The 21,225-nt window shown below is 43.8% G+C and overlaps 1 protein-coding gene across 2 annotated transcripts in view; it reads right to left on the bottom strand.

Annotated features, from left to right (window-relative positions):
* The window catches only part of ASB2 (ankyrin repeat and SOCS box containing 2), a 32,538-nt gene extending 15,092 nt beyond the window's left edge, over positions 1–17,446 (bottom strand). The window contains exons 1-6 of one of the 2 annotated variants that reach the window (XM_051806630.1): positions 17,039–17,446; positions 10,855–11,119; positions 9,199–9,303; positions 3,812–3,978; positions 2,998–3,153; positions 724–969 (exon numbers count right to left, since the gene is read on the bottom strand). In XM_051806630.1, the coding sequence (XP_051662590.1) occupies positions 724–969; positions 2,998–3,153; positions 3,812–3,978; positions 9,199–9,303; positions 10,855–11,099 (919 nt within the window). In that variant the 5' untranslated portion in view covers positions 11,100–11,119; positions 17,039–17,446. The remainder of the gene's footprint in view (positions 1–723; positions 970–2,997; positions 3,154–3,811; positions 3,979–9,198; positions 9,304–10,854; positions 11,120–17,038) is intronic. The other variant, XM_051806631.1, reaches the window with a different exon arrangement.
* Positions 17,447–21,225: the final 3,779 nt, after the last annotated feature.

The following is a 21,225-nucleotide window of genomic DNA, read 5'->3' as shown; positions in this document are numbered from 1 at the left end:
GTTTTATTTCATCTGTGTTAAGCTCTTGTTACACAAGTGCAGGACCCAGATCTTACCTGCATTGAAGATGTTAGCCCACTGTGAAAATAAAATATGCCTGGAATAATATTAAAGTATGCTGTGCTTAGTGTAAAGCTGTTTCACACAAGTGGAGCATTAAAAGGTATGCTTAGTATAAGCTAGATCAAAATTCACTGTTTATATGGCTAAAAATTTACACATAGGGAGAGGTAGTCTGCTTCTACTTGATGTAGACCCATTAACTCTACAATAGTACTCTATCTATTTTCAGCAGAATACATTAAGAGGAGAACAGCTAACATTGCCCATCACTGCACATGTTCACGAGCAGATGGGGTAGGCTAAAGTTCAACTTCTGCCATCTATTACCACCTACATCTGTCTTTTATGACTGATTGGATTTTGGGCTACATGTTTCAGCAATGTCAGTTTAGAAAGTTCAGGAAATGCAGTTAGACAGCACCATATTACTTCCCAGAGTAGGTGACCATGAATGAATGCTGAAGAAGTGTGCGTGTCTAGATCATGCTCTCTGAAAGACCCTACCCAATTCCACCATCTGGAACAACAGGGTTTTAGTGCCTCTGCAGGCTAGGTCTTGCCTCCAGAGACACAAAAAATGCACCAGGGAGAGCTACTGGAAACTTCTAATTATTAAGAATTAAATGAATAAAGGCATGTTAATGGCACGGCTGTACTTACCACATTTTGCAAGGTATCTCAAGGCTTCCAGCTGCCCACTCTCAGCTGCCACAAATAAAGAAGTGATCCCGTAGGCATTTGCCGACTCAATCTTGGCACCCCCTTTCACAAGAATATCAATAATCTCCAGGTCATTTCGGGAGACAGCCTCATGGAGAGCAGTCCATCCTCGATTACAACGATGGTTGGTATCTGCATTGTACTGTACCAGGAGTCTTGCGGCTTCCGCATTCTTACGCTCACAGGCTGTTTGTTTTGGAAAAATGGGAAGAGAGTAGGACAGGCTTTTGAAAATATTCTGGGTGTTGTATATTCACTTCATGTAGCCTAAGGCAGTGTGACACCAGTAAGCCATAGTAAGACTAAAGACCCATTGAGGTACGAGGGCCAAGGCTGCTGCCAAAAACACTGTCTGGGACTCGTAAAGGATGTGATAGTGAAAACAATCTTCAGCTGGGAGGTGGTGGGAGCTAAGTGTCCTGTGCAAGGGTTGTGCCAAGCCTGATACTGGGTGGAATCCAGCCCAGCACATTTGTACCAACTGGACACCACAGTGACCAAGTGAGGTGACAAATGTGAAGGAAATAATTTACGAAGAACAAATATGTTACATAAATCATATGACATGAACGCTTTCTTTCCAAATTCTGTGCAAACTGACCCTTTATCTTACTGTCCTGGACCGTAAGATAAAGCTCTATATAGACAAGGAAAAAAAAAAAAAGCTCAAACTAATAGGACCCAGTAAAGGATCCTTAGAAAACAATAATTGTGTGAGTCAGTAGCACTTTCTCCACCTGAAACAATTTTTAGTTAAAGATCATCCTGAGCTAAAGAAAAGTTCTTAATCATTAATAGCATTTCGTTGATTTTTATTCTACCAATTTGTCCCATTGCTTTTTGAATCCCAAATCATCAGGTTTCCCACACACTTTTATGGTGAGATCCCAAACCAAAGGTACATAGGATAAGCAGCTACATTTACAAACTCCAATTAGCATTTGTTGTACAATGTACAATGTACAGAAGAGAGGCTGGCACATTTCATAGCAATTGGGTTTTTTTCTTTGAAATAATGGTGTCTTTTTTTCACAGAGGTGCCACCTTTTGGTTTTGATCCTTCCCTTGGGATATCTCCATGACTTCCTCTCCCATAAACAGGTGTCACTCGTGTACTGAAAGCAACTATGTAATTAGCTGCTTCTGTAAATACCTATCTATAGCTCTGAAGAGTTTAATTTGCTTCCATATGAGGGATGGTTACTTTGTTAGGATAGACTTTTTTAAATTTGTTTTTTTGTTTGTTTGTTTGTTTTTGTTGTTGTAAGATAAACTAGAAGATATTGCATCAATGCTAGCACATTGTTATTAAGACTTTTTCTCTGGCTAAAGGGTTTTTTCATATCATTGTTGTTATTATTATTACTGTGAGCACTACTATTACCACCACTACTGTGTGTTGAATGCACAGCTGAACAGCTTTCCTTTAGCCAACTAAAAGCCAGAATTTTAAACCAAAAGCATTTTAAACTGAGCAGCTCTAATGACAGGCATCCAAAGCTGGATGTAAGATTGGTGTTTTAACCAGTAATATGTGCTTTTAACGTTTTAGAGTGCTAAAAATTGTCATGGCAGGAGCAAAGGCAGATTGATGTGAAGGTGTGAGAGATCATCTCCTTCTATGAATCTTTGTGATGTCATGGATTTATTGCTATTCTGCTAAAGAAAGAAAGTGTTCTCTCCAACTAGCAGCAAAGTAATATGTCCACGTTAAAGACTTTATCCACCTCACTGAATCGTTTATAATGTTATGCCTCGCCATAGGACACAGCTTGGCCTGACTCACACAGTATATGAATCACTGGCATGTCTACAGTTACTGTAGACATCGAACTGTAGACATCCCACATCGAACATCTACTTAGATCCTACTGTTTAGAAAAGCATACATATTCCAGTACTCTTCGGCTTTTTGTAAGTTTGGGACATTGCGTAGACAGCCTGTGCTTGGGGCCCCACTGAACCTCTCACACCCCACCCTCAGCACCACATCAAAGCTTGCACCCTGCAGGGCAGCTGCTAATCCTGTTTCTGTTACAGATAGGAAAAAAGGCCATGGCACGGCAGGTCAGACATAGGAGATAGAGGACTACTGCAGGGAAGTAGAAAACAGGAACTAGTTGCTGAGTTTCTACCCTTCATCACAAGTGGTCCTGCAGTTCTGCCTTGGTGGCACCAGAAGAGTTCAGCATCCCTGGAAAAGCAGCTACACACCTTTGTAGAGCGGCGTTTCTCTGGCCTTGTTGGAGATGTCGGGCTCAGCCCCAGCCTGCAGCAGGGTGAGCAGGCAGTCCAGGTTGCCCCGGCTGGTGGCCAGGTAGAGAGCTGTCTCCTCATTGAGAGTGCGTTGGTCGATGGTGCCGGGGTACGCTGTGGAGGAATGGTGAGCCCAAAGTCATTACGGCGTGTAGTGCACAAGTATCTACAGTATCATCACCTTCCAAAATCCTTGGAGTTTCAAGTAAGTTTTTATCGTTTCTTTTCCTTTTCCATGATCAATATAAGTTAGGAATATACTATAAAGTTACTATAATTCAGATTGAGTATCTAAATCTGTCACCAGTTTAGATTAAAATGTTCAGCTATGGCTACTAGTGATGCAGAAAGTTGTTGAGTAACTTCAGCAGCAATTTGAAAACAAACTACAAGAGTTAACTGCCTTCAAGCACCAGCAAAGAGATGATCGGTTGGATCTCCAGCCAGTGGGAAGTGAGGTGATTCCTGTCAGCTTTGGCAGCTGAGCAGCTCATAATAGTAGAGAGCTCAGCTTCAAGGCTTTAGTGTGAGAAATCCATGGCTTGGCAGGATCTATCCCGATATCAGTTTCTCCCAAATATCCTAACTTTTAAGGCTTCAGTTTGGAAACCTATTTTCCAAGAGAAAATGAAATTAATATACAGTCAGAGAGGTTGGAAAAAAGTTTCACACACAGTCCCAGGCCAGGATTGGGATGCTGCTAATACTGCCTTTTAGTTTATTCATATTCTTCTTTTCCATTTTGTAATTAATTAGTTTTAAGTTCACTGACCTTTTTGCAACAGGCTCAGGCAACCCACTTGGCCGTAGTATGCAGCTTCGTGGAGGGGTATCCAGCCATCCTTATTAGGTTTAGAAAGGTTTTTTCCTGATTTCATCATGTTGCATACTGCTTTTTCATCTCCATCCTTGATCGCTGCCACTACAGGGTCAAGTTCTCTTTGAAACAAGATTAAAACTTGATTACTGCTTTCTTCATTACTGAGAAGCTTTTTGGAGCAACATTACTGTATCATTTGACCAAAATAGTGAACCCCTTCAGCCTATATACCAAGTATTTGTGGCCCTGAGGTGTCTTGCCACAGGTAAAATTTGTCTTCTCTAATTTTACCATTCTCAGTAAATAAGAAGAATCACTCTCTAGAGGAACTGATCTCTCTCCTCAGAGACTAAGGAAAGTGTAGATGTAACTAATCTCTGACATAAACACTTATTTTAAGTATCTGGATTTGGGGCAGATTTGGATTTTAAGTATCTGGATTTGGGCAAGCCCTGCCCTTGCTCTGTACACTGCGAATTGTCCATGGCTGTGATAATTACTTCACCTTGCTGTCCCATGTGGCATGGTGCTTCCATATGAGCTCTTTTAAACAAGATCAACTTTGAAGAGCATTGCCCCTGTTCACCCCTGAAGAAATTTTCAGATTTGCAGGTGGCTTTAGCAAAAATTATCAATAAATCTTACTCTTGTGTTTTGAAAATACTTCCTATTTCCTTACACAATCCCATTTTCAGAATTTAGCTGATCCAATAATCACAGAACCACAGAATATACTGAGTTGGAAGGGACCCACAAGGATCATCGAGTCCAACTCCTGGACCTGCACAGGACCATCCCCAAGAGTCACACATGTGCCAGAAAGTATCATCCAAATGCTCCTTGAACTCTGTCAGGCTCAGTGCTGTGACCACTTCACTGGGGAGCCTGTTCCAGTGCCCAAACACTGCCTGGGTGAAGAACCTTTGTCTTGTATCCAACCTAAACCTTCCCTGACATAACTTCAGGCCATTCCTTCAGGTCCGTGTGAACATTAGGGTGTTTGTCTTGGCTCTCTTTTTTTTCATCCAGGGATGGCTGAAAAAAAATACACCCACCTGAATGAAATCCTGAGCTGCCCTTCATCATGTCATCACAGAGATCCACAGCTATAGTTATTTCAACATTGAAACAAACAGATTTTCAGAAATAGTAACTACTTCAAACACTATTGACCTTAAAAATATGTCTCCAGTGTCTCAGTAAGACATATGACATGCTGGACACTTCTGAAAATCTGGTTGTTAGCTGTTAAGTGGTTCATGACTTGATCCATTCTAACCCAACAAACCACTCACAGGCTCCACAGGGTCAAATAACTTCTAGACACAAGGATTAAAAGGAATGAAAAACTATTAGGGAGGAAGTGAATATTTAAAAGTCTCTCCAGAGTTCAAAGTCATTGAAATGTGTAGAATCAGTGGATATATAAATAATATGTAAGTAATCTTTTATTTGGTGCTACCTAGTTCTGATACTTCCAAGAAGAGGCTCACTGTGAAAATCTACAAAAAGCATAAAGTGTGCTCCATGCCACCCAGCATGAGGCACAACGAACAGCCTACAAGTGCACTTTGCCCTCACAAGCCTTCCCTCTGCCAAGGATGCATTCCACACACTCCGGGCAGTGACCCATTTCTCCAAGCTCTGTAAGAGTGGTTGCAGAGCAGGGCTGACCCAGGCACATGAGTCCTTCTGCAGAGCAACAGTGAGAGCTACTGGGAGTCTCCCCACAGAGCAGGGGTCACAACACTGCCTGACAGTCACCATGTCCCCAGTCAGCAGTGCCTGCAGCAGGGCCTGCTGCCCTCATTCCACCTCATCTGAGGCTGCCAGGAGCATGACAGAGGCAGAGAGCTGGGAAGTGGGTCCTCTACAGCCAAGTCAGGCAGGACCCCTGCCTGTGGTGGACAGCAGCTCTGTGCATGATGCTGGGCTGTGCCTTCCAGTGTTGGCATCTGCTCGAGCTCCTGCTGAGCTGTGCTGGGACAAGGCAGCCACGGCTTTCTTATTTTGATGCACTAAATAACTAAGCTCTAGGACAGCTAACATTGTAAAGGAAGAAGAGCTTTTCCGGTTCTAATGGGAACTTGCAAAAAATTAATGTGGGCTATACTTTCAGAGACAGAGAGCAAGAGGTTCATGAGGACATAGGAGCATTTGTGGTTTGAACTAACTCTATGGAGGAAAACTTGCAGTCCTGAAGCCAGAGAGATGTGGGAGACAGGTGCGTGTCTCAGAGAGACTGTTAGCATAGACAGGGTAAGAATACAGCATGTGTTAAAGGTCATGCAGGGTAGTGATTATGGGAACAACCTTAAACTCTAGTTATGACAGAATGAAAGTCTAAAATACCACAATAGAGTGAGATCAGAGACATAAAAATATGGGCAGGTTAGCACAGGTCTCCTCACAAAGCAGATTACTGGTACAACCTCTGTATTTAGTGCGAGTTACAGGAGCAACACTGGATTACATTGTCTTGCAGGGGCTGGGCAGACCAGCAGCCTGAAACTCACACAGGCATCACTAATTTCAGTTTGCCCAAAGGTACCTAATCTGTGCCATAAACATTGATATTAGCATTGAAAGAAAAGTCACCAAGCTGCTTCTCTGAGGATAAACTCGGGGCCTTGAAGTAGAACAGGTGAACTCAATACGTATGCCAGAGAATGCGAGAAAACACCATTTCCCAGGTGAAAAAGTGCTTGGTACCTCTTGCTCTTTCTCTACAGCTGAAAGCAGTGATTTCAAAACAGTATAGTCACAAAAATAGCAAGACTGGAATGGGGAGAGATATGGGACACGAGGTCAGGCGTTTTGCCTGAGAAGATAGCAGCTACAGCAGGCAGCTGTCTCCCTGGTCACAGCCCTCCCAGGAGGAATCAACTGACCTCCGATAACTGCCAGGCTAAGGTCTCAGGGACACTGCTGTATCTCCAGGCTGTTTAAAGTACCCTGGGGACTAAGCCTAAAATTGCTAATTTTGTACAGATAATAAACTTTTATACAGGTGTTAGAAACTGAGCATTTTGTTGAAGTCAGCTGAGAGCAACTATTGGCATCTCTGGCTGGGAGAGGAGGCGGAGGTGGGGGATCTTCATCTTTCAACGCCTCTGGCACCAGGCTGCTGAAACCATCTGTTGTTCTGTGCAAAAGTTCGTGTTACACGTACACTGCAACCTCAGGATTTGGGCACATGATAGAGTTACCGGCACATAATGAGTTACTGTGTGCCAGGTGGACCACGGCAGGAGGCTGTGCATGGGGCTGGTACACAGCAAATGCAAGGTGAATCACGTTATCTGAGACCTCAGTGAAAGCAGGAGGGTACCTCGGATTTGTGGTAGGGTTAAAAATGTGTGAAGAATCCGTTACTATTCTGCTTAAGCCCTCAGATCTTGAATGAAGCAAACTTCTGTCGGGTTCCTTGACCTTAAATGATTCCTGAGTAAGATGAGGGGGTTTACTGGATGAGGCTGCAGATGCTTTAGCCAAGCAAATTCCAGATCAGAACAAAAAGTTTAATGAATCTCCATGTGAAATCCTTGTTTTCTGCCTGGTTTATAATTGGCTGTTATAAAACCCCAGCATATTCTTCTGCCTGGATTTCATCAGATATAGAAAAAACAAGTATTAAAACTATGATGTAAGTCTTAATATCTGATGAAATCTTAACCTTATAGGCAACTCAAAAGAATTACTGCATTTCAAAGGCCAGTAGCCAAGACAATAAATACTCATTGCAGATGAGATATATGGTGAGGTCAATTTGGAGTGCTGCAGAAGAGGTTCAGTGAAGTATGGAAAAGTTCATGAAGCTCTTTCTTTTCCTGACAGCCTGGAGTGATGCAGGCAGCATTGAAGCAACAGCACTTCCCCAGGTGAAGCCAAATATCATCCCTTCCTGGATCTGAGACTAGGGTAAAATATCATGCCATCATGCTCTCCTGTGGCTTCCCAGCTATATTTTTGCTCTCACTTGGCAGAAGAGGAGAGCTGGTTTATCAGCCTTATCCCAGCCTTTTTGTGGGCTGAACTCAGTCAAGCTGCTTGATGCAGAACAGCCTGCACCCCACCCTGCTGCTGGACCCAGAGCATCATAGAGGCATGCAAGGAGTGCAGAGCACCTACTGAGAGGATGTGATTTCAGTGTGGCCAAGGGGAGCTGGCAGGTGACAGGGATAAGGCAGGTTTCATGCTGCAGCAGAAAGAGATGTTCACAATGTCAGGGAGGGTAATGGTAGCGGAGGGCCAGGAACAGACCCTGCATCAGCCAGGATGCAGGGGGAAGTGAGGAAGATTGTAGAGCTGGATGAGGGATGAAAGGAAGAAGAGTGTTGGAGGAGTAGTCCCTGCAACCAGGCATCCAGGGAGAGACTCGTAACACAGATAAAAAAAAGTAGATTTGAACTGGGTAGATAAAAAGGGCAGGGAATTTTTTTCTGCAAGGATACAGAGAAGTGCTGCCTACAACACTTTTCTCTTGTCATCTGATAGCTAAGGGCAGGTGCACGTATCTAGTCTGCCTCCAGAGAGCTGTAATAAACCCGTCACAGTCCAGACATTTCCACTACACTCAGGCACTGTGGCAGAGTTTAGGCCACCGCATTGCCTGTCTGCTTTCCTCATCCAAGACTCTGTTCACCTAAGCTTATTTGCAGCCCTCCCAACAGCAAAGCTCAGCCAGGAGGATCAGAGTCAGTCAAGCTAGTTTCCTCTTTGGGCAAGTAAGCTCTCTTCAGTGTGGCAGAACAGCACAGATATGGCTGGGAAAAGGCACAGCATCTTGGGAGCATTTATAAAATATTTACTTTGAAGGACTGCACTTTCTTATCTTGTTTATATATGGTGATACATTTTTTTCCCCATTCTTCCCTATTGTTGAACCCTGAACTTAATACCAATGCAATATGCAATTACTATCAGCACCTGCCTGCCTCATCTACCGTGTTAAGTGAGCCAGTCTATATAAATCACACTGCATTTGTCCCTTCCCTGCTGTCCTTGTCACCTCAGAGCTACTGACTGACCAAGAATCCCAGGACATGTGCACTGAAGGGATGAAGAGAGATGAAGAGGGAGAAGGGAACAAGGGAGTTTTGAGGTGGCTCAACTGCGAGAGCCTGGGCATGGTCTGGGGCAGCTAGGAGGCTGGAAGGAAGAGCAGGAGTGCAGTGAGGGTGTGGTGCAGGTGTCAGCAAGACCTCCTCCAGATGAACACACCATCTCCCCCAACCAGACACCATTGCCACCCAGAAGTGATGTCTTAGTGGGAGAGTGGGTAGCAAGGTTTGTTTTGACTGCGGGGTAAAGCAGGAGAGGAAGAGGGAGACACTTACACGGACTGGGATGTGCTGCACAGGCTGCTGTCGTACCTTCGCCTGACACCACAGGCTGCCCCCGAGCTGGATGGCTGAGCACGGCCTGTCTGCTGGGCCGCCAATCTGGAGTGGCGATGACATGAATGGAATAAGGAAAAATACTCCGAATAGGAGAAACAGGTCATGCTGAGGCAGAAGGAGAGACACACATCCACAGAAATGGAGCGAGAAAGCCTGCCGGTCAGGGCGTTGAATAAAAGCAGATGGCCACGGCTTGCACTGCACTGGATTCAGCTGCTCACTCGGCTCGAGTTTATTTTTGGCCCTCTGAGGAAGCGTCAGGGGATTCAAATGACCATATAAGACAACAGTGTGGTTAACCCTACCACCACCGCACAGGAAGCAGGCATGAGGCGAGGTGAGGTGACATTCATCACCTCCACAGTGCCATGCAAGCAGGTCAGAGATGAGTGCAGAGGAGGACCCAGGGTGTCTGGGTGTCAGCTCCATTTCAGTTCGGCTCTCCCAGGTGGCAGAAGAGTTCAGCAGTGCTACAGATCTGGTGATACAAGCTGGAAAGATTTTCCCTCCAGTGGGAGGTCAAACTCTGCTGGGCTAAGGCAGGGGCAGGACAGGTTAATGCACAGAAATGCTAATGCTGCCTTTTGCCAAAATAGCAGTTGTCAAAGGATATCCAAGGAGGACAAGACCAAATGGCCAGGGAATCTTTTATTCTCCCCAGCATCGGGTCCCCACAGCACAGCTGACAGTTTAAGAACATAGTAATGACACTGAAAAGCCACTATCTTTGGTGGGGAGTAGGATTGCAGGCTATACTGCATCCTGATTCCACAGCTATGAACATGCTTACATTGAATTATCATTGAATTGTTCCCAGTTTCCCACCCTTGGAAACCAAACAACCACAGGTGTTAATGAGCAAGGCATCAGAGGGTGGAGTTATGACAAAGGAGGAGCAAAACTTTGGTTACTCCTAGTTTATTAAAAAATGAAAAATTAGTTTAAAAGGATATTTTCCCTTGTTTTGGAGGTGACTTTGGGACCTATTCCCTTTTCCCTTGAGAAATCTGCCTTATATAAAATGAAAGGGGAACATGGCCTGTGTTCGAAACTGTCAGCAGGTCTCTGTGATGACAGCTCAGCATTGCAGGGGAGGGGGATGGTGCCACAATTTGGTATCTGGAGCTGTTCTTGGCTGAGAGTAGCATGTTTGAAATCTGACTGATCTGAAATAGCCACATCCTCTAAAAACTGGAGTATCTGAAAGGTAGCCAGCTCACATTATACCTATTTTTTGCATCTCTCTTATGTTTTCCCATAACAAATTCTGTCCTCCCTCTCTGGTAAAACCTAAGCTTGGCGTATAGTGTGTCCCTGAGGGGGAAAGGAGCAGGTAGCCTCGGGAGGGCTTCTGTGGCTCAGGAAAGCTTGTGCCTCTTTTTTTTCTTTTATTTGTTACTTAAAACAGACAACATCAAGCATATTCTCCTTTTGCTGTGAGCACATAAATTGTTGACCTCATTGGATTTGTAGCAGACTCCGGCTTTCGCACTAATGACAGGCTTGCGGAGGAGCCGCCTGGCAAAGCTAATTAGAGAGCACGTGGTCTGACAGGGGAGGCTGTTTTCCATTTCCAGGCAAGGACTCACTTACCTTTGCCAAGGGTAGATGCGGTAAGGTGGGTTGTGGGGGCTGGCGTGGCTGGGGGTGGCCGCCGCACCAGCACATGCCACCATTGACTTCTGATGGCTCTGGGCACCTGGCTGACCTGCGGGGTCCTCCTCCAAGCTCTGCTGGATGGCCATCTTTATAAGCTCATCTTCACTCAGGCTGCTGTACAGACTGTATTCCTCACAGCCTATTGTTTGTCTTTGAGTATTTGCTGCCGTTGTAGCCATTTTTATTATTCTTTGCTTCCCTATAAAAAGAAATTGTGATCATCAAAATCTGGAAAATGAAAGAAAGAAACTCAACTGTCTTGTGCTCATCTATCATCTCTGCCTCTTGATTAGACTGACCAGAAAATCCTTCAGAAATCTTCCACCAGGGAGAGAATGTTACCAGCTAAAATCTGCATGTAAACTTAATGAACTAAGTCTTTTCTATCACACAGAAATAACTGGTTTAACTGGTGTTTTAAAAAGAGGAAGTGAGCTGTTGCACACAGGGCAGGTTTTTATCTGCTTCTTTTGGTTTCCAAATCTCAAGAGAAAATAGATAAAGGAAATCCCCGTAAGATTAAAGAGGTACAGTTTTGAATTTTATTTAGAAGACCAATGGATGTCTCTTTTTATTGGTTTTTTCTTGCTCTAATTGCAGGAAATTAAGGGAGGAGGTTTGTCTCTTTGCTGGTTTTCTGAAAGGACAGGTTCTCCACCATGAAGTGTAAAGAAACTGTTGAGCAAGTTTTTCCTCCATATCTGGAGATCTCTCGAGCAACATGCAAAGCTATGCTTTGAAGTGCCTTTGTTTCACTCAGCAAGGAAAGCAACACAACATTGCTGTTTCACTTCTGATTTTTTGCTTTTTCACAGAACAAAGTTCAAGGTCATGAGTGAGCTGGAAATGAGAGAAGGGGGAAACACTGGGGCGCACTCAGCAATCACAGAATGACTGTGAACCACCAATGCAGCATGGACTAAAAAGGCCAGGATGATCCAAAATACTGAAGAATTTCCAGCAGTGATAGGGAAGTGCTAATGGCATGAATGGTATGATGCTCTAGTAAGATCTCATTTGGATGCCAAAGAGCACTCTGGCCACCAGTGTTCAAGAGCCAAGGGATTATTTTATGGGAGGAAAAGGAAAAGCTTGCCTCAGATGACAGCCAACATGGAATAGGTTTACTTTTTATAAGCACTGAGTGAGAACTGTGTAAAATAATGGAGAACAGTGGGATGAGGAGCAACAGGAACAAGCTGCCCAGGAGGACATGAACATGACAGGGACCCAGCAGGAGGGGGCTGTGGAGGCATGTCCCCCAGGTGCAGAGAGGTGAGGCTGAGAGCACCTGTAGGGTTGTCAAAAAAGCTGCCTGACTCTACCCTGTGTCTGCTGGTCCCTGTCCCAGCGATGCCACAGCAGGGTTGGTCTGCAGCTCCACACAGCCTGGCTGTGCCCAGGTTCAGGTCCTACTGATCTGGGCCACCCAGCAGAGCCATGAGCATGAGCACCACTGTGCAGGAACAAGCCTCACACCAGGAAAGTACCCTGCTATGGTAGCCCTTGCTGCTGCGTGCATAGCCCAGAGATGGTCCTGACCTGGAAGAAATGGTAGCTCCCCAAATGGCAACAGGGCCATATCTATGCATGTCCAGATCCTCATGTTTGTTTCTTTGACCATAATTTAAAAAAACCCACCCCCTCACAAACTAATACAGTTTGAAGAAATTGCAAGAACTTGAATTAGGCCATAAGTAACTTAAAATCTTGAATTTAAGGTTTTCACTTCAGACATGGTGGTATCTCCCACATCAATAGCCACCTCAGACTAGCCAAGCCCACCCCAGAAGTGTGAAGACTTCAGGGTAAAGGGAAGCCCAGCAGATTTCAGACTGACATTATGATGTTTAACAACAAAAGATGTATTTCACAGCCATGAAAAATGCCAAAATAAAACCTTCAATTGGCTCTAAACAATGCTGCCAAATTTTGATGGTTTTTATTTTTTTAAATTTATTTATTTTGTTTATTTTTTTATTTTATTTTTTATTTTCATTTTCAGCCGTATCTCTCATGGCTACAGTTAGTTCCCTTCTCCAGTGGGAGCTGGTATGCCCCAGCTCTGCTATGACCCTTGCTGTCCCAAAGATCCAAGCCCAGACACCAAGCAACAGATAGCTCTTGTATGGAGCTGCTGCCCATCCTGCACCCCAGCTGCTCCAATACCTGTCTTTGGCTGTGCTCCAGTGAGTGTCTGGCCAAGAACAATGACACAACTTTGTTTCTCCAGCAGCTGCTGCTGCTGTTTGGCTCTCTCAGCTCCTGAAATGCTGAGCAGCACTTGCATAGCTGCCCATAGGTACTCACGTAGTAGCTGGTGAATGGCAGATGTGTGGAATCCACGGGTTGGAGTCAGAGGGCTTGTCTGAAGCATCCAGCACTGCATCCAGCACTGTAATGCCTTAATGTATGGACCTGGCCCCAGTGGTGACTCAGAGACCTAAACAAAGCCGTCAGTGGAGAGGGCAGGATCTGATCATAAGCTCCTAATGGAGGTGATGCACAGTGACTCTTTGAAGGACGCAAGAACGGAGATGAAACTGCTCCTCTTTGAGGACAACCTGCACCAGTGCAACCTGGGACACAGATCCCTCCTCAATATCCTGCCCAATCCCATCACCGGCATCCTTATGCCACAGGAGGTAGGGCAGGCAGTGAATCCATCCTCACTGTGCTTCTGAGCTGGGTGTTGCAGTACTTTCAGGGGCAGTCAGGGCTTTGAAGAGTGTGCAGGAGACTACTGCGAACATGATGCCACACCCTGGCACAGAGGAGCTAACTGATTTAGCTATCTCACTAAATTCCCAATGGATCTAGGTATAAAAGCCATTTCTGCACATCTTCCCCTCCCTCCTTTTGTTTCACACCTCGGTAAGGCAAAGAGAGTGAAAGGGAGATTTTAAGTTTGCATGGATCATTCCTATTTCACCCTCTTATTCTTGGTAGGGGTTAACTGGGTCCAATCCACTTGCAGAGCAAAAGGAGAATGTTTCCTGCATGTTGGTGAGCCTCACTAATCTAAATATTTTGACAAGAGTTCCACAGAGTGCAGAAACAACAGTGTTAGCTGCAGCTCGCGCCACTGACTCATCCTGCAGGGAGAAACTTTGTAGGGCTCAAAATAAAGCTTTCACGTCTGCTCATTGAACTGCACAAACATGATGAAGGTGTGAGGGTCATATCCTGGGGCTGCAGGAGCTTTTGGGCCCTTACTGAGAGCCAGAGATAGCCTTGGCTGCCCTGAAACCCAACAGAGACTGTTATAGTTGGGCTTGAAGCCATTCTTGCATACCCCTGCCTGTGTCCCCTTGCTCAGATTGACCTGTGTGGTGTGACTGAGTTTGGCAGGAGGCACAACACATGCCTTCTCCCTACAGCTCCCTGTGTGACAGCCCTGAGTGGAGTGGAGCAGAGCAAAGCTACCACCCTCACCTTCCACCTGGGGATGCTTTTGTTTGAAGCTGGAGGACCACAGGGCACCAGCACTGGTCCAAATTATGTCTATAAGAAGTCACAGTGAGCCAGCTGAGCTGCAATGACAGGCCGAGCACATGCCCTTGGCTAGAGGCTAAAAGCACCAGCACCTGGTTCAGTTTACCCTTCTTTCCCTATGGCTGAGCTTGGTGTGTTCCTGTGAGTTCCTGGCACTGCCCTAGTTCAGCTGATACAGCAGGGCTAAGGTTACCCCATCTGAGGCCATCAGTGAACTGCCAACCACAGCCTTATGAAAGCTCACTAGACTAATGCACTGTGAGGTAAATATTTTCCACATCCTGTAATGAAGGTGTGAAAAAAAAACACAATCTCTGTCGCTAGAAATGTTTGAGCCGGTTCGGAATAGTGAGATCTGGCCAAAGTGGTCTTTCTAAATGCAGTTTGAATCTATTTTCTTGCCCTAAGCCTGCTTAGCGTAGGTTTACAGCATTGGAATCAGATTTATAAGTTAAATGCTGGGTTTACTGTTCACCCTAACTTCAGGTTTTGGGGATGTTTTAAGGTTTGGCTGCACCCTGCATTTCTCTGACAGCCCAAGATTCCATCCTCACATGCAGGTAGCACACAGCATTGCATCTACTGGGATAGCAGAACCTGAATTTTGAAGCTGTGGTTTAATGCCCTTATTATTCCTTAGCGAATGCTTTGCCTTCAGGTCTGGATGGCTTCACTAGTGATCTCTCTTGGCAGAAACATATCTTAGGATGCTGCTCTCTGTGCTGCCACTTAGTAGTTCAGTCTGACAAGATCTTCAGGAATCTAGACTTACCACCATTTCCACCTAGAGTCTGATACTTATTTTTAATTTTGCTGTCCTGATTTCAGAGAAAGTTTGTTTATTTATATGTAGGAACCAGGCCTGTGCTATACAGGGGTAACTTAGCTGCATCCAGGGACCAGAAGACAAGGTTAGAAAGGAAATGCTTGTGCCAGGGCCACACTGCAATGCTCTGTCCTGAGTTCATGGGCAGCTGTACCTGGCAGATCTCTGAAACCGAAGGTATTATTCACAGGGTGGCTACTAGTAATCACCTGCTTGATAGCAAAAGCCACAGACAAACACAATTAGGTTGCTATTATAGTTGGAGGACAAGCTCTGTCAACATACAGTGTTTGGGAGAATGGGCCTCTGATCTCTGATGCAACATAAATAAACAAGGATTACAGCTGGCTTTGAACATGCAGAACTGTGCAATTCAATACCATTAGCATCTGAAACAACTGGTCCCCATTGATAGCACTTCCTTAAAGAAAAGCTTAGGGGAGCTGCCTGTCCTCCCTTAATAGATTCCAGGCAGCAGAATTAGCAGAATTACTTATTTCTGTCAAAGGAGGGTGGCAGGTGAATGACAAGGTCATTAAGGGAACAGAGCCAGACTTCGCCTGCCTTTGCGCTTTTATCCCAGTCAGCTGGTAACTCAATACAGGACCTTGGTATTTACGGCTCAAGGTGTGATAAACCATATTTCTAAAAACATTACCAAGTCTCTGGAGGCTGCAAAAGAGAGAGGAGAAGAGCAGCTTCATAATTTTGTCTTTTGCAAGGAATGATTAAGCCCCAGCCTCTGCAAATATGTTTGCCTTTCCACGTATTTGTCATTACTTCTGAAAGCAGAAGGAGCACGTGGAGGAAGGCAAACACTGCTGGATGTCTTCACAGCAAACCAAGCCTCCACTTCATTTCTTACTGTGGCACCTTTCAGGACAGATCCTCTGTGGGCAATGGAAACCAGATCAACTTGCAACACTCAAAGTACTCATATTTTTGCTGCATTTTAGGTCAGTTTCCAGATAAATCTTTGCAGTTCTCTAAGGATATTATGCTGGATAACTACTACAGGGAAGCAAATGATTTTTTAAAACCAGAAAGATTTCAGTGCCCATCAGATCTGCCAGATCTGAGACATCAGAAGAATGACACCTCATGCTGTCCGGCTGCAGCAACAGGCAAGGATTCTTTGTAGTGACAGCTTATGCAGACGGCTCAAGTTCTAGCCCAGTGCTGAAGGAGCAAAGCCAGGCTTCCCGAAGGAATCCTCTGAGCAAACAAATCCCCTTGTTCAGCCCCAGCTGTCAAAACAGGTCACCTATCAGCCTGGCATATGCTCTAATGCCACAAAATCATGATTTTGCACAAATTCTTTACTGGAAATCATACACCTGCAAGATTTTATTTCTTCTCAGAACACATTAATTCACACAGCAATCAGTGCAATATTAGCTTCTTTTCAAACCAACTAAACATTTATAAATTAAAGAAATCATTTGCCAAGGTAATTTTTCTCCTTCACACTGTGCCTTGTATGATACATTCCACTTTAGTATATTGTAGCTACAGCACTGATTTCTGAGCAAGATATTCTAGGGACAAAGCATCACCTGCAAGTTAAAAAAAAATAAGGAAAAGGCAGAGCTACTGTTCTGTTTAATACCAGAGAGTGCTTTATGGCATATTTGAAAAAAACAAACCCCCAAATAAACAAAAGCAAATCACAAAACTTTTCAAGACTGTGTTAGGGTGTTAGGTTACAAACTGTTGTAGGAATAAATATTTACATAGACACAGTAAACCAGAAGTTGAAAATACTAATTAAGTTCAAAACATGCATATTTGCATTACCTTTTTGTTCTGAAATAAAAGGGTAAAAATACTGTTGAAATGGGTTATCTCCTTGATTAAGTCTTAATTCAGAAAATCCTTGCTGGTATTTGTCTCCCTGCTTTGCCTGGATGTTTCGATCAACTGCAGGACAGCTTGGAAACACTCTCTCTTTGAAGCCTGGAGTTTATTTCTGGATCACCCCATGATCAGCGAATACAAGCCAAAATATAAGTTGTTCCGAATCTCAGATTTCCTGTTTGAAGATGCACGGCAGAAACTTTTACTGATCCTGAAGTTCTTCCTTGTTGCGTTATCTGACAAACTTCACTTCATCGAGCATCCTGTAGCTAAGTGACACAAAATTGACCTTTCTATTACATCATTATTTATTGTCCCTGACAAGTAAACCATATATGGACATGTTTCTGGAACCTAAAGAAGGAAAAAAAAAATGCCATGTAATTTTGAAGTAAAATATGCTGTCCTTGAGAGTTTTATTTACTTGGGGGGAAGTGAGCTCCCTTACTTTTTCTTTTAGCTGATGCTTGTTAAACAAAACAGCCAAACATTACATGGGTATTTACTGATGTTTTAGAGTTGTTCATATATTTTTAAGGCTGCAAGTTGGAGACTTCAGGATTCCAAAAGATGACAAAAGCAGTTGTGAACCTGTTGCAAGTAGTATTTGTAAGAGCTTACTAGTGGAAAAGAACTGCTCTTGTACCATCTAAATGTGAACAACAGACACTCTCTCAGACTCCTTGAGACCATAAATGGGAAGTGATAGCCACCTTCCCCACATCTGGAAGAGGGCAAGCTGGCCAAGGAGGAGATTCTGTGAGATAGCACTGACCCAGGGATGAGTTAGAAGAAAAGAGTCAGGCACATGTAGGAGAACTGACACTTGGATCGGCTGGAACGTTGGGATAATAATGCTCAGTTTGGGAAGGTTTCCATGTGTTTGTCCAGCTAACACAATGAATGAAGGGAAACTATAATACAGTATCAAAACGATGCCTTATGCTTTTTCCTTCAGCTTCTGCTTTACTGATTGCCACAGCAAAATGTTGCATATAGGGAGAATAAAGCCTTGATTGCAGTGGGTCTGCAATCCTTTCTGAGTACCTTGTGAAGCCTCAGGCTACCTGTACATACCCTGTCAGTGCATAAACACCCCCATCTAAAGTTTAGCAAGAACAATCTTGAAGGGAAAAAATGTAGCCAAACCATATAATCCACTAATATGCAATTCCTTCCAACTCATCTACTTCTTTTGTAGTCTTTGAGGACCAGCATGATTTCCCTCTCCATGCTTGCTCCTCAATCCATTGTGCTCCAGCATGAGAGGATGGCCAGCACATGACACATCTCCCTTCCCTGCTGTCCAAAAAGCTGTGTGTCCCTCATATCTAGTGCTGGGGCTGTTGTTTTGTCCAAAGTTAGAGTCATTCAGCAGTTACTGTGACAGGCAGAGGAGCCCTGGAGGTCATCACCGAAAGTGTGTGAAATTCTTACACCCTTGACAAGATGTCAGCCAACCCTCTGTGACTTTTAAACAATACCCAATGCTTTTTTTACCCTGATACTACCTCAAGATTGTAACTAGCCTTGACTTAAATCAAATCTGAATATCTGCTACTTTTAACCCTTCTGCTTGCTTTTTGGCAATCTCTCACCAAATTCACGCCCCTGTCACAGTCTGATTGATCACTGAACTCAAGAAAAAATGCTGATACTGTGATGCAGATTCACACTTCATACTGGCAAGGGTGTCTGTGTCTTCCAGGATGGACTGTTTGATTAACACAAAGATACTGGGGCTCAAGGTCCCATAAGCCATGAACATTGTAGGTGGTTGCCCATGACATTCAAAGCAAGCGCACTCTTCAGCTCCCTTGCAGAGCTCTGTGCACACCCTTGATATATTTGAAACTTCTATAAATGCTGATGCACAATTTTCCAATAAAAGCACAGGACTCTGCTTCAGAAGATCTATTTTCAGATACCACTAACTCTCCCTTTTGTCTTGAGTAAATCATTTAGCTCCTCTGGGTATCATTTTCTACATTAGTGAAGTGGAAATAATCAGATGCATTAACTTCAGAGAACAGTCCAAAATTCCTTGCTGATGGGAAGCCAACAGGACTATTTATATGGATAGAGATTGCTGAATAAGGCCTTATTTAATTAGTATCTGTGAAATCCTCAGAGTAAGACCTCATAGAAGTTTGAAATTTTAATTACAGAAACAATACTGTACAGAAATGAAATCATACATTTGGGGGTTGGTTTTTTTCCCAATAAAACCATGTCGTGTCTTTATTACAACACATCCAAAGCATAATAATAACAATAATTATGATTTATTAGCATTGCCTCAGATTGGTTAATATTTTCCCTGGGGCATGCAAAGTTACAGATCTGCATTTTTCAGCTTAACCCCAAGACATTCCAATAGATTACAAATGTCACCTGAAAAAATAAATATGTACATTTATACTATTTTCTGGAACAAATTTCAAGCTCAGACACTGCATATTAGATCCACTTGCTTTATCTTTAAATAAGAGTCATGGAAATGTCTGACATGCTGATGGGGGAGTCAGCTAGGGTCTCACAAACAGTGAAAGAGATTTGAATCTGCAAGAAGAAAAGAAGGATGACCACGTGAAAATGAATGGCAAAATGAACAGCAAGATAGTTTTATTCTTCATGTTTCCTCTAAACAGCCAGCAGAAGTCAGGTTAGGAAAGCACATTTAACATTTCTTTGGTTTTTGGATTTGTTCAGGGTCTCTCTTTAGTTGAATTAAGTATTCTTCATCTCTACTAAGCTACACAGCTGAATCAGGCAGCTGAGGCTTGAGAAAAAACAGAGTTGATTTGTGCATCCCAGGGGACTGGTGAGCTTTTTACCGATCCATTCTGTATGCAGAGCTGCCGTAGATGTACCATCACATGATGAAATGCATGAAATTACCACAAATTGTATTCCATAGACTGTACCTACCTATGGTGACTAACTCAACTGCATCCAAACACTTGGCTCATGTGTGGCTGTTCTGAAAGGAAGAAAATGCTGATTAGTTTTGACAGTAACAGTTCCTGGACAGAAAATCCTCATAATACTTTGCTTCAGAACAGCATACCTCTTCATGCACCAATTACATGGAACTGTTCCCTTGTTACTTAGATCTGGGCTGAACTTTTTTGCTGCAGAAGGGCAGCAAGGTGTTTACGGTGTCATATTTCACTGAGAGCATAGAGCTAGGGCACACATATTTTACCATCATATTCCAGCAAGCAGAGCTTTGCATTCAGTGTTGTCACGTTGTGCTTCCAGCGGACACTCCCAGAGTTCAAATGCAACCACTAGAACCACAGGGAACTCTCCTGTGCCTCCTGCTACACAACCCACATTCAAATAACAAGAATATAGAAACTCCCACAGGGGAAGATGGTTTCAATTTCCTTTGCAAGAACTAATGATTGCTTTGGCCACAGTATCCCAAGAGAGGTGAGGAGTGAGAGGCACTTGTATGGGAAAAGGTGCAGGATGTCACACGTGCCCTGGGGGAATGAATATGATAGATATTATTCCTTGCTGACTTTGCTGCCTAAATACTTCATTGCTGGAAAGATGTAGGTGTTTTGAGATCATTCTACTAAGAATATAATTCCCCTTTCATGAGGAATTTATCCCACTTTAATGGCTGCTGACACACACCCCGAGTCAGAGTGGTCTTCGACTCAGCGTAGAATTTCCATCTCTGCACAGTGTCTCCTCACTGAATATTTTTCCCTTTCAAATCCAACCAAAATGAAGTCCTCACTCCTCTGGAAATATGACATGAGCACCAAGGGGAACAGCCAGTATCCAGGGTCCTAAGCCCCATTTCAGGTATCTGATAACTCAGCCCTGCCAGTGAGCTTTGGAAGAGTGTGCAGCTACTACAGTCACACCTCTCTGCAAATGTCACCATAAGGTCACATCCACTGACTCAAACTGAAAGAAGAATCAGTCAGAGGGAACATGAAGTGCTAATATGAAGTGAGCACAACCCAAAGACTGTATAAACAAATATATGTTCCTTGGAGGAAGAGGGAAATCATAAACATTATCATTTAGTTCTCTTTGCTGTGCAAATATCATTTATCTTATTTTATAATGTATGTTAGTAAGAACTCTGATGAAAGACTCGCCTT

The sequence above is a fragment of the Manacus candei genome, unplaced genomic scaffold (genome assembly GCF_025592945.1).
Source record: "Manacus candei isolate 608988 ecotype Guabito, Panama unplaced genomic scaffold, ASM2559294v1 h1tg000067l, whole genome shotgun sequence".
Taxonomy (NCBI): domain Eukaryota; kingdom Metazoa; phylum Chordata; class Aves; order Passeriformes; family Pipridae; genus Manacus; species Manacus candei.
Note: the sequence above shows the minus strand (reverse complement) of the source record. Positions and strands in the feature narration are given on the sequence as shown.